At 34.6% G+C, this 18013-nt stretch overlaps 1 protein-coding gene across 1 annotated transcript in view; it reads left to right on the top strand.

Moving 5' to 3' along the window:
• ANO3 (anoctamin 3) overlaps positions 1–18013 on the top strand; it is a 360586-nt gene that overhangs the window by 246450 nt on the left and 96123 nt on the right. The window contains exons 8-11 of the mRNA XM_045523788.2: positions 7700–7744; positions 13222–13353; positions 13924–14030; positions 17749–17804. Of these exons, the coding sequence (XP_045379744.2) occupies positions 7700–7744; positions 13222–13353; positions 13924–14030; positions 17749–17804 (340 nt within the window). The remainder of the gene's footprint in view (positions 1–7699; positions 7745–13221; positions 13354–13923; positions 14031–17748; positions 17805–18013) is intronic.

The following is an 18013-nucleotide window of genomic DNA, read 5'->3' as shown; positions in this document are numbered from 1 at the left end:
CAAATTTTATTTCATTCTGTCTCAGTGTATATTAAGATGAGGCTGTTTTTTGCGAAAACTGAGAGCCATAAAGGTAATTCTTTCTACAGAAAAAAATTCTTTTTCTTCCAGAGTTTACGTTATCTTGAACACTTATTTTCCTTCTAATTTTGCTTGCCTAAAGTGCTAAATTTTCTGGTTCCCTTGACACTTAGTATCATTTCTAGCTGGACTTGAGCAGTGGGAGGGAAAAATAGCTGTTTTCAAATTTTAACTTATAATTCCCAAGATTAGTCTCACATCTTATTTAATATGGGTAGACAGAATTCTTACTATTTTTGTGGAAGGCAGGAAGTGTAAGTGTGTAGCATTCTTATGTATACAGTGTTCTTTTCTGTATAGCAGTTAACAAGGATCATTCCTCAGGTGCATTTCAGCCAGATGGTTTCTTAGCTCTGTCCTCAATACTAAAGGATAAATGATAATGAAAAGCCGTCTCAATTTGAAGATTTTTTTGGTCCTTCCTATAGGCAAGCAAAAATTGAATAGTATTGTATATTTTGTGTTCAATGCAAAGTGTATCACTTTCCATCATCATTTCTCAAAATAATATTCAACACTGTTTCAACTATGTGCAATTTTAATTCATGTTGAAGATACGAACATTTACACTTATTTGAGGCTCAATATGCTTCATCAACTGCTAAGGAGGTTTTAAAAGGTTCAGGGTAATAAGATGCCAAGTCAAAGAACTGCTAAGTAATGAATATAACTGAACAGTAAGAGTGCAATAAAAAATATGGAGAAATTTCCCAGACCTGATACATGGAAGAAGCCAAGTCTGTAAGAGTGCTGACAGTCTCAGGTCACATGACAAGCCTCCACACTATTCAAGACAAAATGTGAGATGTTGATCGCCATCTCTTTCAGTTATTTGAAACACCTCAGGCTTTGAAAGATGCAACCACAGTCATTACCCACAAAACAGAAATTGATTAAGCGTTGGCAACTACTGAGGACTCTTACTGTGACAATGTTAGAATTAGATTCTTAAAATGACTCCCATTCCTGCCTGGCTAAAAGATACAGATAATATTTACGAGATAGGCAAATAATACCTTGAAAAGCTTGGCAAAAATAATAATAATAATAATAATAATAATAATAATAATAATAATAATAACAACAACAAAATAAAAAACAAAAGAAGATGAATCAAGGAAAGAAGTCTTTTCAGTTCATTAGCACCTACACAAATGATCAGTCAGATACCTAGGAGCACCTGAAGTTTGTACATTTTTATGAAACTTGGTCCCTGAAAGAAGCAAATAAGGACCTATGAGGTATTATTGGTGGCGTGATTAGTTTGAAGTCTACAGAGGACTGATTTCAGTTGAGGTCATTCAGTTGAGGTCATTTCAGTTGAGGTCATTCAGCTTTGAAATTAGCAAAGACTTGCACAGTCTTCAAACCTAGTACAGATATGGTGAATAATCACCTCTGTTGACTTACGGTAGGAATCAAACTTCATAAAATATTCTGAAACTGAATTTGAAATTATTTTCTGTGAGACTTAAAACTTTTCATAACCTTCACTTTTTATCTTAAGATGCTAATTGAAAAATATGTAAAAACATTCCCCAAATTATTACTTATAATTGTGAAAAATGGAAATATTTTCTATGCTCAGTGGTAGAGGATTTAAATAAGTTAGGTATACCCTTGCAGTGGAATATAATTCATTTATAAAGTGAATGGGTACAAGAATTTCTTGATGACTCTAGGTAAATAATAAATAATAAAATTTAAATAAAATAAATAAATAATATATAGGATATATATTTATTCATACAAAGTGATTCCAACAATGTAAACTGAATAAAATAAATAAAATCGGAAGAAAATTTAATATGCTACAAATGATTGCTTCTAATGGGTGGGATTGTGGGTCTATATTATTGTGTTCGTTTACATTCTCACAAAATTGTTTTTAACAAGTTCTAATTTGACCGCAGGATATAAACAAGATTGCAAAACACGTGTGACATGTGAAATAACCTACTTTCTGATATCAGAGAGAAATTGCCAAAAAATTCCAAGTCCAGTCTAACTGGTTTCATGTGCCTTCATCTTTCCCTATTCCTGAGATTCTGCCACTGTTTCTCAGAAGAGTTATAGTTGCATTTATGCACAAACTAATTTCCTTGTAGATCTGAAAGGAAGAAACCCTTAGAGACTATCACAAAACATGTCATTTCAGTGGGTTTCAGTGTTCAGGTGTTCTGTTCAGGTTAAGTGAACATTGTGTTAAAATATCTCATTAAAAAAGGATCGTATTACCCACATACCTCCTCTGGACTTTAAACAAAACACATTTTTGCCAGGAGTCCAAAAGATTGGCTCCTTTTTTGCTATCCAAAGAGGGAATTTGGAATCATTTGATTCTTAGATCCTGGCAAAGACACAGCATTAATTTGAAGTAATACTCTTTTAAATGAAAAAGTGTCAGTTATCATGTTTGCTTTAACACCAAATATTTGACATTCATTATTTCGAACGTGGTTTTTCCTTTCTTTATCAATATACTTTCAAATATATGTTCCTTCTGCTTTAGTCTATGGGGAAAAAATCTTAGACAATGGCAACTGAAACTACATGTCATACATTTCATGTTGCTCTTTCTACCATCTCAGTTGGATTTTATTAATTTAAAAAACTGAAAGTCTATTAGAGCACGTTGGCCTTTTTTCCCTTCATTTCCCTTACTTTTGACTTTTCAGATAAATTTTGAGGACCTCTAATTGAAAGAATAATCAGTATTCTCATAACTTTGATTTTTAAAGAAATATGTATCGAATTTAATTATTTGTTTCTTTTCCTTAGAAGTTCATTAAAAACAATTACCTTGACAGATTGTGAGTGACCTCAGTTTGTATTAGATCTCCAATCTGTGTGACATAGTGTCTTTTCATTCCAGGGGAGGTTTTGAAGAAGATCCGTTCTTCAGTCAACTGGTTTTGCTTTTTATAAATGACATTCATTTTTTTAATTTTCTAGTAAGATTGCATTTGAAAGAGGAGTTCTGATACATCCAAAGAAAAAAATATGAAAAACATGGAATGTGTGCAGTTACTATCTCTTTTTATTGATGTTGTGGCTGAAATTTCTTCCTTATAATATGTTTTTTTTCAAAATAATGGTTCCAATGGCCACATTACTGAAACTTTTGGAAAATGATACTGGGATTCTTTTGATTTAAAATATAAAAATTAGAAAATATACAGCTTTTTTCAAAGGAAATTTATTTGTCAGAAATATTGTCAAAGAATACTGGTTTCAAAAGATGTAAAAGAAAAATATTCTGTGGCCAAATATGTTTCTGAATTTCTAAATTAAACAATAAGCTTATTTACTGTAGGACTTTATAGAGAAATGGTTTTCAGTCTTCAGAGAGCATCAGAATCACATGAGAAACTGTAGAAATGCAAGTTCCTGGAACCCACACCCAGAGATTCTGGTATATTAGGTCTGGGATAGGATTGGGTATATATGTTTTTTTTTACAAGCATCCCAAGTGATTCTGTTATAGTTGGTAAAAAAAAATATTGTCTTGGAGATTTTAATATTTTAATAATTCTTATATATTTTTTGTAAATTCCAACAGAGCAGCCTTTCCTTAATTTCTATCTGATGATGGATTCTTTTTTTAATCTTAATATGATGATGTTCTTGGGGAAACAGTTTGAGAAATGTTCCAAAAGAACTTTATGTTCCAGCATCTTTTCCAGATCAGTTTAAATAATACATGTAACATTAACTAACTCCTTAGTAACTAACTTCTGATTTATTTATAAGGTAACTGAAATTTGGGATGGCAGTCAGCTCATAAAAAGAGAATGCTCTTCAAGCATAAACTAGTGGCAAAGTATTTTCATGATTGCTAATTCAGTTTCCAAATGTCAACACTTAACACATTTAGGAATAAATATATTGTCTTAAATAGATTTATATTGTCTAAAAATTAAAATATACAAGAATAGCAAAGAACTTAAATAGGAATCTTGCATATTTCTTTTCAGGACAAGATTTTTTTAAGGACTGATGCATAAAAATTTGCCTATGCTCAGCTATTCTGTATACTTATTCAGTGTTGAAACCTATACATTACACTCCACAAAGAAAAATTGAAAATTTATTCAGAAAAATACTGTTAGATTTATAACCCTTTTTGCAAAAGGTTTCTGCTAACTTATTGCATGAACATGAATCTTTAACATTTTATCTAAATTTTCTACTTGAATATACTGTATGTGTAGAACTTTATATACCTAAACTTTCCAGTTATTTTTTTTTTTTGATTCTTCTTCCAAAGTAAATATGACCTGCATATTGAACTTGATGTTTTGAAACCAACCAAGAAAAATTCAGAGAATTAAAATAGCCCACATTTTCTAGTTTTTATCCTATCAGGGAGGACATAGCCTATGTCTTCTATAGTCCAGAAATACCAATTACCGCTTTTCATTATTTTCCTTTTGATTCAAAGGTGATTCCTACTTATTCTTACCCTTCTGTCACATTAAAATGGTCAAACATATTTTAAGATGACTCAGTCATCCTGTAGCTCCTTAAATTGAGTTCCAAGATAGGGTCAACCTCTCATCTTTCCTCCAACCCCTGCTCCCACAAATATTTTAATCGTGACAAATTTGGGGAGAATATTTTTTAAATACTAAGAACAATCTTTTATCACAATTGGGATTAAATTTAGATCACTTTTTAATGCAAAGGATACCGCACTCAAAAATAAAATAACTTAATAACATACAGGGAGCCCAATATGTAGAAGAGATAAAGGTACAGTAGCTCTTCTTGACAAGGAGCAGGGACCCAGAGTCCCACTCACGTGACTTTCCTTCTCACTTGGCCCTGCAGACATCTCCACATGTTGCCAGCCACTGGCTATGTGAAAAACTGGTTGGAAACAGTGATTGAGATAATTATTTACTCATAATTTTGAGCAGTTGTTGTACTAGGTGTGTAGGTAGGTAGGCAGATAAATGCAAGATGTGAAATAGAAGAATCTTTCAAGTGAAAAATTACAGGAAAAATAAAGACAGCTCTGTTGATGAACAATATACAATTGACAAATAATGGAATGAAGATTGTGAGTAGGAAATAATTTGGTCCTAGAGGCTCCTTTATGCAGAAGAACTAAGGAGAATTGCAGGTTATTACTGACTTCATGGATTAAGGGTACATTTGTATATTTTGGGGAAATATAATTAAAAACAAAATTATTCCCAACCTAGAAAATGTCTCCACTAAGGTAGAGAGAACCCTTTTGTTACTGAGTAAGCATTAAATCAGAATGGGACAGGCATCACAGGCAATTTGCTATGAGATTGCAAAGACAGAAAGAAATCTCACCCTTTTATATAGCCAAGCAGACACCCACTACAGACATGTCCTCAGAATAAACAATAAACAGTCCTCAAGTAAGAAGACTCGACAGCACTAATTGTCACACATAGTTCACCCTAGATTTGACTGGTAATTAGTTAATTGGGAAAATAGAGTCTCTTATTTTAATTTTTATTTGTTCTTATAGTATAAGTGATCTAAGAGTATGTGTTCATCTTGTATGACTTTCTTCCTTCACTTGCTCTTTATTTCTTCCAAAGCACTTCAAAATAAAAAGTGTTTAAGAGAAATATTTCAAACTAACAGCACTAAAAATAGAGAATAATATTTTATCCAAATGTTGCCTCATGCTTTTATAATATTCCTTACCATATCCACAACTGAAAATTATAACTATAACCTTTATCTCCTCTTAATCACATTCCTAGATTTTTTGATAATGAAAATTACTTTAAACCAATTTCTACATTTATAGTTTTTATGCTGTTCTTTTTTGTTTGGTTGGTTTTTTTGGTGGGGGAGGGTAATTAGGTTTATTTATTTATTTTTTGATGGAGGTACTGGGGATTGAACCCAGGACCTCATGCATACTAGGCATACACTCTACCACTCTACCACTGAGCTATAGCCTCACCCTACATTTATAGTTTTTAGAAGAGATACCTTATTTAGTAAGTGTTTATTAAATTCAAAGTGCCCTCAGGCACTGAAGGAAATAAATGCAACTGTAAATTAAACAAAAGCTCATTAATTTTTTTCATCAGCCATCAGAATGCTTACAGTTTACCAAAGAATGTACCAAGTATACAGTAAGCAAAGTTGATGAAATGAAACTACTGCCTTCAAGAAACCCAATCTCCTGTAGAAGATAGTCAGTGAACAGTTATATAATGACGTTATGTAATTATGGGGTAAATAGTGCAAGACAGCCTAGATAGAGAAGGTTCAGAGAGATAGATTTATAGTCCAATAGGGATTGAATGATGTATGCACACAAACTTATGTATGTTTGAGAAAATGAAGAGGGTGATATTTAAAGTGTGATAGACATGCAACCCTTGAAACTCCATATTTAAATATAGTGTTGGAGTACGAAAGGGACAACTTAGAAATTATTTTCTAGTAACATGGCTGGTGATGGCAATGAAATACGGTAGCTCAGAAGGTTTTCAGGTGTTCTAAGCAGTTAATGACACAGGACTAAATCTCAACCCTGCTTTATAAATATCACAGCATGGAGTTTTCTGATTCTCTGAAATGGGTTTTGGTGGGTGGGGATAAAGAGGCATTGTACAAGGCAGAGAATGAGATTCTTGAGCTCCAAGATGTGGGGTTAGTGAGAATCTTTTAGGAGGTGAATTAACCTCTGTCACTAGACTATTTAGTTTCTCTAGAATCAGAATGCTACACACTTACTTAAAACACTGAATATCTTCCCATAGCTTTTCACCCAAAAACTTTAGCATCAGAAGTAAGGCCCCTCATCATCTGTCCCTTGTTCGTCATCCCCTCACCTCTTTTATCATTATCCTCAACTTGGAATTTATACTCCAGCAATTACCAAATTAGTCGACATTCCCTGAATATTACAAGGTTTAGTCTTGCTCCCATAACCATTTCATACTCTGCTAGCTCTATTTAAAATGTCATGTCCTAAGTGTTTTATTCACAGGACTACTCCCACTAATGCGTCAAGATTCAGTACAGATAACACATTCTCTGAGAATGCTTCCCTGTCTCCTTTCTTCTCCATCTACAAAAACCAGTTGAGATCCCTTGCTAGGTACTTCCATAGCCCTCTCCGCTTTCCTGCATTATCACACTTTACTATAACAATCACTTGTCTCCTCAACTGTAAAGTAACTCTTTGAGGGTAGAGACCCTCTTTTTTTCCTCTAAATTTTCAGTGGTTATAACTTCCCATTCTTTGCAAAATCAGAAGTATTTATTACGTATCTGTTTAGATAGATGGATGAATGAGTGGATGGATGGATAGATAACTTCGTATACCATATAAGCAAATGATCTAGTTAATATGAATTACGCAGCAGAAGTTAGACTTCCCAAAAAAGAATTAAAAATCAAATATTCAAAAGTCATCTACTGATTTATGAAAGTGTCTGTGTCTTTGTTACTAGTAACTTAGCTTCTGAAATTAAAACAATGCGAATTCAGAGTTGTTCCTGTTATACTGGCTTATATCATGTCTGTCTTTAGCATGTAGAAGTTGTAGTATTAAAATGCTCAGTATAATTTTTCATATGACTTTCCTCAGCTAATTTCTATTATTTTTCAGGAAAAAATGCTATTACACTGACCGGAGGAACAAATCAATGGGCAGGTTAGTGGGTGATGTGTAATTTGTTTAAGACCAATTTGTCATTTGGGGAAAAAAAATAAAAGAATACATTTGATTACCGATATCAGCAGTCGTAAATTTTAGGAAGAAAAACTTTATTTGTTCAGGAGATTTAGAACATGACTTAACACCAAATTCAACAATGTTTAAAATCCGATTATCTCTTTTTTCAATTTACCATTGCCGTTCCTACAATCCTTTCTTGATATAATGTTATGGAACAAAGGGAAGAAGGATTTTAATTGAAAGTTAGTGTTTTCGGAGATTTAAATTTTAAAAATAGTTTTAAAACCAGGATTGATGGGTAAATGATGACCCACTAGAGACACTGAACAGTAGACCCAGCAGAGGCCTTCTGGATCATTTAATCCAAACCTCTCCTTGATGAGCTGGTAAAAGAAAGACTAGCATCCAGAGTGAGATGAAGTGGGTGACCAAGGCCATACAGCATCTTTTGTATTGTGGACCTACTTTTGTTCCACCAGCTGAAGCTGCTTCTCTCATAGCCAGTATTGAAAGCAAATTTATTTTCAAGAGCTTTATCTCAAAACAACATCCCTTTACCTATTGTGGTAACAGTAGCTATGGCAAAGGAATTCATTAAAACACAACCCTGACACAGAAGAAACCTTCCTTCTTGAATTGCCTTGGCCCTGTTTCACTGGAAGAAATGAGCTTCCATTTAATGAACCCTAAAACAAAGGGATCCTAACACTTGGCTGTTTTTCTGTTCGTTGCAAAAGAATCAAGTAACAAAAACAGAATGTGAATGTGGTAGAGTAGGCCCTATTGAATAACTCTGCAGGATATCGCAAGTCAGAATGACACAAAAATTAGAAAAAATTCTATAGTGTAAATAAATATCTGACCATTTTAGGAAGGAATTTCATAAATCTAGTTCCTCTACCAAAGGAAATGGCTGAATATAATTTAGAACTTTAGAATAGGAAAATTTTGAATTCTAGAATTTAAAAGAGTACAATATTCTCCTATTGTACTCTTTTAAACATTAAACTTAGGTATGGTAGGAATAGATGATAAGAAAGGTAAATTGGGGGGGAAACTTGAAATTTGAATGAATGCTAAGGGAATTAGTACCAAAATGACTCTTTAAACAATTAATGACCTCCCTCAGCCAGGTCAGGTTGTTCTGTTTGTCAGGTGAACATGCTCAGATATACAATGAGTTTTCATCATTTCCCTTGTGCCTATGTTCTCCTGGTCTATATAGCAAATTTCCAAAGTTATTTTTGCATGGTAAGGCCAAATTTGCTGGAATATTATGATATATAAATTTACAACTGCAGATTTTTCATGTTTTTTTTCTCTGTATATGCCTGTTCAATATTGGATGTGTTGATAAAATATGTTTGGATTTGCTTCCATGTGCTCTGTAAAATTAGTGAGATTTTGCCACTGTGTGATTAGTGGGTTTTCTGATAAACAGACATCTTCCTTTCAGAGACTTGAAGAAGGATAAAGTCCTGTATATTAAAATGGCAACAAATGTCTATGTAATACTGTCATAATTTAGTTTTAGATTAAATGTGTGCTTAGAATTCCTGATAAACATGTGTATACTAAATCCTAAAGAAACATTCTTAATAGTGGAAGAAAGTTTTTTTTTTTCTATTTTGGTCAAACAAAAGTAAACTAGAAAAATGACCACTATATTGGTCATTTATGTTTTTTATTACCTTTTGTGTTTATTATTATTTTCTGTTTAATTTTCTGAAATGAAAATAAGGTTATCAGTTATTCCAAATGATTGTTAATGTGTCTTAAACTTTACTATAGCCTACAGCTTTACAATTTATGTATTGCAAGTAGTATTCTTTGTTCTTTGAGTTTGTGGATGCATATGGGGTGAGTAACAGATAAATAGGAAAGGCATTTATAAAATTATATGACATTAAACTGAAAAAATGAGTATCATGTTATTTGCCTGAGTCCATACTTTCAATTAAGGAAATGAGTTATTGATTTTTTTTAAACTTGACGTTTGGAAAAGAAAAGTATGATGTTTTGTGTGTATGTGTGTGTGTGGTCATCATTGTTATAAAATTATAAAACCCAATTTGTAGACAATTGGAAAAGGCAAAAAAAGTCAAATATGTGCCCTTAGATTCCTTAGATTTCACTTGTACTTTCCCTTTCTTGAAGTGGGAAAGATGTTTTGTGCATGGATAATTTGATGAGTAAACATTAGGGGATAAATATGTACAGGCAATTATCCAACTTTTGAAGATTATCATTTCTCCAGGCAGGTGGATAGGAAATGCCTGGAGTTTTATTATTGTTGCTATCTATCATTTGTTTACAAAGCACCTTCATATTCAGTTATCAAAGCATATTCATAATGACCCTTTGGGAAGGCAGAACAAAGAGTAACTGTTTTTGTAGCTCAGGGAAAATAAATGACTCCATTATCACTACTTCTCACCACCCCACACCTCAATCCCCCAACTATCGCATCTGGGGTGGTAGAGTTTGTGCTCTGACCAAGTTCTGTTGACGCTTTAATCCAGATTTCTTTTCAATTTCTGTTGAATTGTCCCCTTTCCACTGATTTTGACAAAGGAAATTAAAGCTCTGTTAGAAGTCATCCTCACAGTATGCCTTAAAATCTTGAGTTTGCAAGATGGCTAACGTGATAAAGGTTTGGTAGAAGTTAGATAATCCGTTAGGTTCCATTGATGGCATGGTGGTGGTAGTGGTAGTTGTAGAAGTAGTGACACTTCTTTTCCTTGTTGTTATCATAAACATTTACCGAGTACTTACTTTGTTCTCGGCACTGTGATATCAGGCATTACCTATTTAACTATCAGAATATCCCTTCATTTAAGTGATAAGAAAACTGAAGGAGAATCAAATAAATTAATAAGCTAGATCATTGCATCCTGTAATTCAGATTCAGCCTGTCCACTGAAATAAATGCACAGCCTAAAAGTTGAGAGTTATGTTTTATTTGGCGGACATTTCTGAGGACTCAAACCCCTTCGAGCCAGGATTAGATGACAGCCTCTCGGATTGCTCTGAGGGACTGCTCCAAAGAGGTAGGGGAGGAGCTAGGATATATAAGAGTTTTACGACGAAAACCAGGTAGTTGGAACATTAAAGATTACTTGTTATCTAAAGAAAAAACAGGCATCTGAGGTTAAAGAATTTAGTGCTTTTCTATGTATGGGAGGAAGCAAACATTTGGGCTCACTGAATTCATTCCTTTGACAAGCACCTAGCTATCTAGGGCCAGTATCCTGTCCTTTCTTATTCTGAGTCCCCTCAGAGTACGCCATTGTGAGTGGCTGCAGAGGTAGGGCTGCAGGCTTGTCTTCACTGGCCAGTGGCGGTAGCCACTGATGACGTGATGGTTACAGCATTCTTTGTTTACTGATATGGTTTGCAGTATTTTTCACTCACAAGCCTGACCACATTTCATCATTAAACATCATTCATTCCTTCTTAAGAGTGTGTAAAATGTCTAAACTGATAAAATTGTTTATCTTTCTGTAAAAGGTCAATGATGGTTTAAAAATCATTTTATCTCATGTCTTTAATTTATTTAAATTCACATTTATTTCTAGTATGTTTGTAATCTTGTCAGAGATAAAAGGCCCGTGGGTTCTGTGCCTCATCAGCATTTTCTAAATGCCATCAGATGCCAGCTTTTGTTGGCTCCTCCTCACCACCTAATGAAGTAGGGCAGGTAGAATTACTTCCTCTCTTTACATGTGAGGAACCTAAAGCTCAAAGATCAGAAATGTTTGGTTCAATTTCAATGACCCACAAATTCATCTTCCAACTCCTACCCCATTTTTCTCTTCATTAGGCTAAATTTGAACAGCTTGAGAATTGCTATCTAATCCATTCAGTGTTTTTACAGACTATGCACTAGTTGCTGGAATATGCTGATATTCTGTGATTTCAGAGTCTTTCTTTGTAATAAGAGGAAGCAAAATGAACACTTCAGATAATGTTCATTTATTATTTTAGGCTAGAAAGAAACACTCTGGACCCTCTAAAACCAAAAATGACGTGGCACCAAAATGATAACCTTACTTGGCAAAGAAAAGGTCAAAACTCTTCTCACATGCTAAACTTTACATTAAGACTCGATGCTTATTTCAAATTATACGTAGTAATTTTACCGTGAATAGACTTGACTAAAATGATCTCTAAGGTACAATCGCTGCCTGCACATTGGGGTACTGAATTAGTTTTTTAAAGTTGAAGCAGAGTTGGCCAAAGAAATATTAAGATACATTGTACTTGTCTAGGAAAGTATTCTGTCCTGCTACTTTGACTTCTCTATTGCAGAAGGAACCAAAAATTGCCAAAGATAGAACCTCATAAATCGTATATAGATATAACACATTTTTAAAGTAAACACAGCTGTTTTTATAGCAGCTCAGAATTTAATTTTCAGAATCAATCTCTGGAGTCAGTATCTCTTTTGTTTTCTTTTTTGTCTTTTGGAAAAAAAAATGATTCAAGTCAGTATATATACCCATAGAACAGGGTGATGACTGTACTCTAAAGCTGAGGCCAAAGTATCCTGATGTGAGATTTTCTGAAACAGTGTTCTAATATTTATTTATCCAGTGTCTATGCTAAATCCATCAGTCAAAGCGCCATCAGCCCACCCCCTCCCCAGGAACTAATTAGAAATGCAGAATCCCAGACCCCACAGGAGGTCAACTGAATTAACATCTGCATTTTAACAGGGTCTTCAAGTGATTTATCTGCCCATTAAAGTCTTTAAGGTACTGCCAAGGGAACTTGCCTTATTGTTAATAATCAGGTTTAAAGTAAAGCAGCAACTCACAATTCTCCAGCAAGGTCACTATTATTATTTTTATTGTATGAGTGAGGAAACCTAGGCAAGAAATTAAATAACTTGTACAAGTTCCCACAGCTACTATAAGGCAGAGCTGCCTTTGAATCCAATTTTTCTTGACCGCAAAACCCTAGCTGTTTCCATCAGCCCCCGTGGCTCCCAGTGCTGCTAAATTAGTGTGTTGTAGCCTTTTCTTTCTTTTCCATCTCCAGTTTTGAGAAGCCACATTGCTGTAGACTTTTTTTAAGCGGTCTGTAGCTACACATATATAGACACACAGATAAACATATATACACACACAACTTTAATATATCTTGCTAGTTTTATTTTTTTATGCTCTTTCCTACCCCATCTTTGTGTATGATGATTTTTTTTTTTTAACATTTTCCACCAAATTTCTCTTACAAGGATAACCTAGTTGCCCTGAAAGAGTTTAAGTAAATGCAGGATTTGGTTTATTTCAGAATTTATGTCTTCTGCTTGCGAACAGGAGTAATGCATGTTGTGTGGGTGTGAGTGTGGGTGTATGTCTTTTGGGAACTCTTTTTAAGAACGGCGGCGGAAAGTAGGCATGGCCCTGGAAAGCAACCTAATTCAATTGTAAAATATGACTTTGTTCCAGGGTGCAGAAGTATTTTAGAAGAATCAAAAAATGGATGTCCCAAAACCCAATGGTTTTGGACAAGTCAGCTTTCCCAGACCTGGAGGAGTCAGACTGCTATACCGGCCCCTTCAGCCGCGCACGGATTCACCAGTGAGTTCCCGTCTCCTTTTTTCCCACCACTTCTTGAAATCATCCTTTTGCTTTTTCTGTCACTGGCTCTCATGTTTACTCCTTGCAACTCTTTCTACATGGAGACAGTATAGAACGTGAAGGGGAAGGGAGAAACATCGCTGATCCCTAAAGTACTGAAAACGAGATAAGCTAGCTCGGAAAGTGCAGTATGAGGGGATGACATCAATTTTTAACGTGTTCTATTTGGAACCATATTACTTAAGGTAGTACAGGATTTATGGGAGCCAATGGGAAATCTGTTCTCTCCTTGTTCCATGCTAAACAACAAGCAGGCGGACATCTAGACTCCCTTAAAAGCTGAAAGATACTGAAATGAATATTTGATAATGCCTTGTATTATTTATGTGTGTACTTTTTTCTCTGCCAAGTGATTTTTTTTAAGATGATAGTTTCTCTTCTGATTGGCTGTACTTCACATGCATTCGTTTGAATGGAGAAAACACGTAGATGACGACCCAGGAACTTGTAACTGTTGCTGGACTCTGTGGTCTGCGCTGAGTATTAAATCCTATCCCCTTATCTCACCAGCTTCATAATAAACAACAAAGACACCTTCTTCAGCAATGCGACTCGAAGCAGGATCGTCTACCACATGCTGCAGCACACCAAATATGAAAATGGAATATCAAAAGTGGGTAAGAGCACTAATTAAAGACACAAAGTGGAATTTACTAAGTATACGCAGAAATATTTTTTAACAACTGAAGCTTTGCCTTCATGCGTTACATGTGAAGATATAATGCATTGAACAAACTGTAAACATTCTATTTTTCACCTTTTTGATAAAAAGATAATAAAACACACACACAAAAACCTTTTTTCAAGGGCATTTGACCATATGTATTGTGAATGAAAATACCGCAATGTGAATGAAAATACTGCAACCATTATCAGTAAACAAAGAATGCTGAAACCAAGTCATCAGCGGCTGCCGCCACCCCCCAGTGAGGACAGGCCTGCAGCCCAGCTTCTGCAACCACTCACAGTGGTGCACTCTGAGTGGACTCAGAATAAGAAAGGACAGGATACCGGCCCTAGATAGATAGGTGCTGGTCAAAGGAATGAATTCAGTGAGCCCAAATGTTTGCTTCCTCCCATACATAGAAAAGCACTAAATTCTTTAACTTAAGATGCCTGGTTTTCTTTAGATAACAAGCAATATTTTATTGTTCCAAATACCTGGTCTTTGTTGTAAAGCTCCTACATATCCTAGCTCCTCCCCTACCTCTTCGGAGCAGTCCCTCAGAGCCATCTGAGAGGCTGTCATCCCGGCTCGAGTCCTCTTGCCAAATAAAACAACTCTTAACTTTTAGGCTGTGCATTTATTTCAGTCAACAGTATCAAAATATGAAATGTCTGAAAACTTTGGAACAAATTTTATTTCTTGAAATTTATCCCAAAGGAATAATCAGACATTTGAATAACAATATATGGAGAAATTTGTTCACTGTAGCTTTGTAAGCAAAGAATAAAAGAGAGTAATACTGGAGATACTTTAACTATCCATCATTAGGAACTGACAAATAAGTTACGTTATATCCACATAATGCATCCATTAAACATTACATGGTTTTATTCACTCTTAATTCAAATTTATTGAGCATCTATTATACACTACATATTATAGAAAGTATATGACATGGACCCTTTACTCATAGAGATTGAAAATTAGTGTTAGTTCTCTACTTACTGATTTTGAAAGATACCATAATACATTATTAAGTAGAAAAAAAATAAGTTACAAAACTAACTCTAATATAGCCAATCCCATTTCATAAGCATACACAAATGAAAAGGAAAAAAAAATTCTAGAATATATATGAAACTTTTTAGAGACTATCTCTGGAAGATGAAGTTAAGAGATAATTTTAACTTTCTAAATGTCTGTGTTGTTTTAATGTTTAGCAGTATGCTGCTCCGTGTCAGATGCAAATGAAAACTGAAAAAGTTTCACGGAGGAAAATTACGTATAGTTGCAAAGTTTACACAGAGCAGAGCAGATAACAATGGGTAACAAAGGAGCTTGCCTTTTGTTAGGGTGAAGAATACAAGATGACAGAAGAGATAAAATGTCAGTCATGTCCTAAAATCCTTTAAAAAAAAAAAAAAGGTAATAGCCAGTGGAAATTTAGACCAATATCCACTGATTTGCTTTAAAATAGAATTGTTACGGAAACGACAGGCCAGTCAAGAAACAAGCACCACTCGGAAGGTTGGAGTACTCAGATGTATTACGCCGGCGGGCTCAGAGGGGCTTCTGCTCCGAAGCTCTGAGCACCTGCAAGACGTGCACGTGAGGTTTTATAGGGTAAAGTACAAGCTTGGGGTATTCGGCCGATAGGCATGGAACGGCTTTAGCAGCATTATCATCACAAAAGTAGAGGTGGGGAGGCAGCAAACCAACATTCCAAAGCCAAATAATGTATCTTTGAAAACCCAGCTGGCTAGCAAAAAAACATGAACAGCAAAACAACACTAATTAACCTAGATTTACAAGTTAGTCCAGCAGAACTCAGATCAGTATCCAATACTTAGACTTGTGAGTTATCTTGTTAGCCCAGCCCAGCCTCTCCTTCACATTCCTAGACTTGTGTTTTATCTTGTTAGACCAGCCCGGCTTTTCCTTCACAGAATGCCATATTAGTAAAAGGAACTGTGTTTTCAGTCATTCATTTTTTTAAAGAGGAATGTTCAGACTTTGGTTCTCTTCTGATTAATAATTCATTTATTCTTGAACAGTCAAAATAATTTAAACACTAAATCTTTATAAAACTTTGATACTTAATCAGAAGTTTTCTAAACAAGAAATAAAAATAGAGAAGTCCAGAATGTAAACTAATAATGTATGTAAATGATAGCACTATGTGCTTATGTAGTTTTTCAAAATGAAATTGACATTTAAGTGATTGTAAAGATACCATGCCTTTTGTGGAACCTGCAGCAAACACAAAAGAGAAAAAAAAAATTAAAAATCCCTACGTTCAATTGTCACTGTTAAAATTAATACTGTATATATACATGATATATGTGATACATATATCACATATGTCGACTGAAATAAATGCACAACCTAAAAGTTGAGAGTTATGTTTTATTTGGCGGACACTTCTGAGGACTCGAACCCCTTGAGCCGGGGATGACAGCCTCTCAGATCGCTTGGAGGGACTGCTCCAAAGAGGTAGGGGAGGAGCTAGGATACTTTACAACAAAGACCAGGTAGTTGGAACGTTAAAAGATTACTTGTTAACAAAGAAAACCAGGCATCTCAAATTAAAGAATTCAGTGCTTTTCTGTGCATGGAAGGAAGCAAACATTTAGGCTCATTGAATTCATTTCTTTGACCGGCACTTAGCTATCTAGGGCCAGTATCCTGCCCTTTCTTATTCTGAGTGCCCTCAGATTGCACCATTGTGAGTGGCTGCAGAGGCTGGTCTGCAGGCTTGTCTTCACTGGGGGTGGGGGTGGGGGAGCAGCCACTGATGACTTGATGGCTTCAGCATTCATTGTTTACTGATATGATTTGCAGTATTTTTCATTCACAAGTATATCATATATATCATAATTAGAACCATGCAGTGTTTACAACTTTCCATCATTTTTATATTACCACTATGAGTATTTTCTCAAGCCCATTAGTATATCTGAAAACATTTTAAATAGCTGTACAAAATCCTATTATAAACGGTCATCAAATCACACTCATTTCCCAAGCACCTGATAAAATTGACTATACCGTAAATAATGAAACAATTCCCCAATTTTGGATGTACAGTTATTTTTAATTCTTTACTAGAATGAATAATATTGCACAAAACTTGCTCTCTAGAAGAGTTTTCCCAATATCTAATCTCACCAGGACTATAAGAGTGTCCATGTCACTACACTCTCACTGAAATGAAGATTTTAAGAAATGTCCCATATTTATGTCTCTTTGGATCAACATTAAAGAATTAAAGATTTCTCAGTACTGATACCTTTTTGAGACATTTTAGGGGTGAGGAATTCCTCTGCTTCTTTGACCAAATTTTGTTATTTTGAGGGGGAAACAAGTTGTTCCTGTCTCATATGCCCCCAAATAAATGAGTATTAAAATGCCCGTATTTCATGATATGGGAAAGTGCCATATGTTGGAACCTTGCAAACCTCCATAGATTAATGTTATAAGGACATAATTATTAGACTCAAGATCAGTCTCTTTCACAGCCTCACTGTCCTCTTAGGTGATGTGGCTGTGGAAGTCATTTGGGTTATTTTGTTTTCAAAATAATTTATTGTTCCAAGTGTATGTATGTATATTGCTTCAGAGGGAAGTCTTCAATTAAACTAACCCAGGAACTATTCTTCTCTTTCCAGGTATCTGTAAACTTATAAACAATGGCTCATATATAGCAGCTTTCCCCCCGCATGAGGTAATTTTGAAATATAATTTCCATTAAAAATGTTTCTTCTGATCAGTGCTTGATTTATTTTATTTTATTTTATTTTATTTTATTTTATTTTATTTTATTTTATTTTATTTTATTTTATTTTATTTTATTTTTTGCTTAAATCTGGATGCCATTTTCCAAGAAAATTCAATCCGTGGGTGGCCCTGGGCCTTTCTGAGACTCCACTTTAA

This window comes from Camelus bactrianus, chromosome 10, assembly GCF_048773025.1.
Source record: "Camelus bactrianus isolate YW-2024 breed Bactrian camel chromosome 10, ASM4877302v1, whole genome shotgun sequence".
Lineage (NCBI taxonomy): Eukaryota > Metazoa > Chordata > Mammalia > Artiodactyla > Camelidae > Camelus > Camelus bactrianus.
The sequence above is the reverse complement of the archived record's forward strand: the minus strand, read 5'-3'. Positions and strand labels throughout refer to the sequence as shown.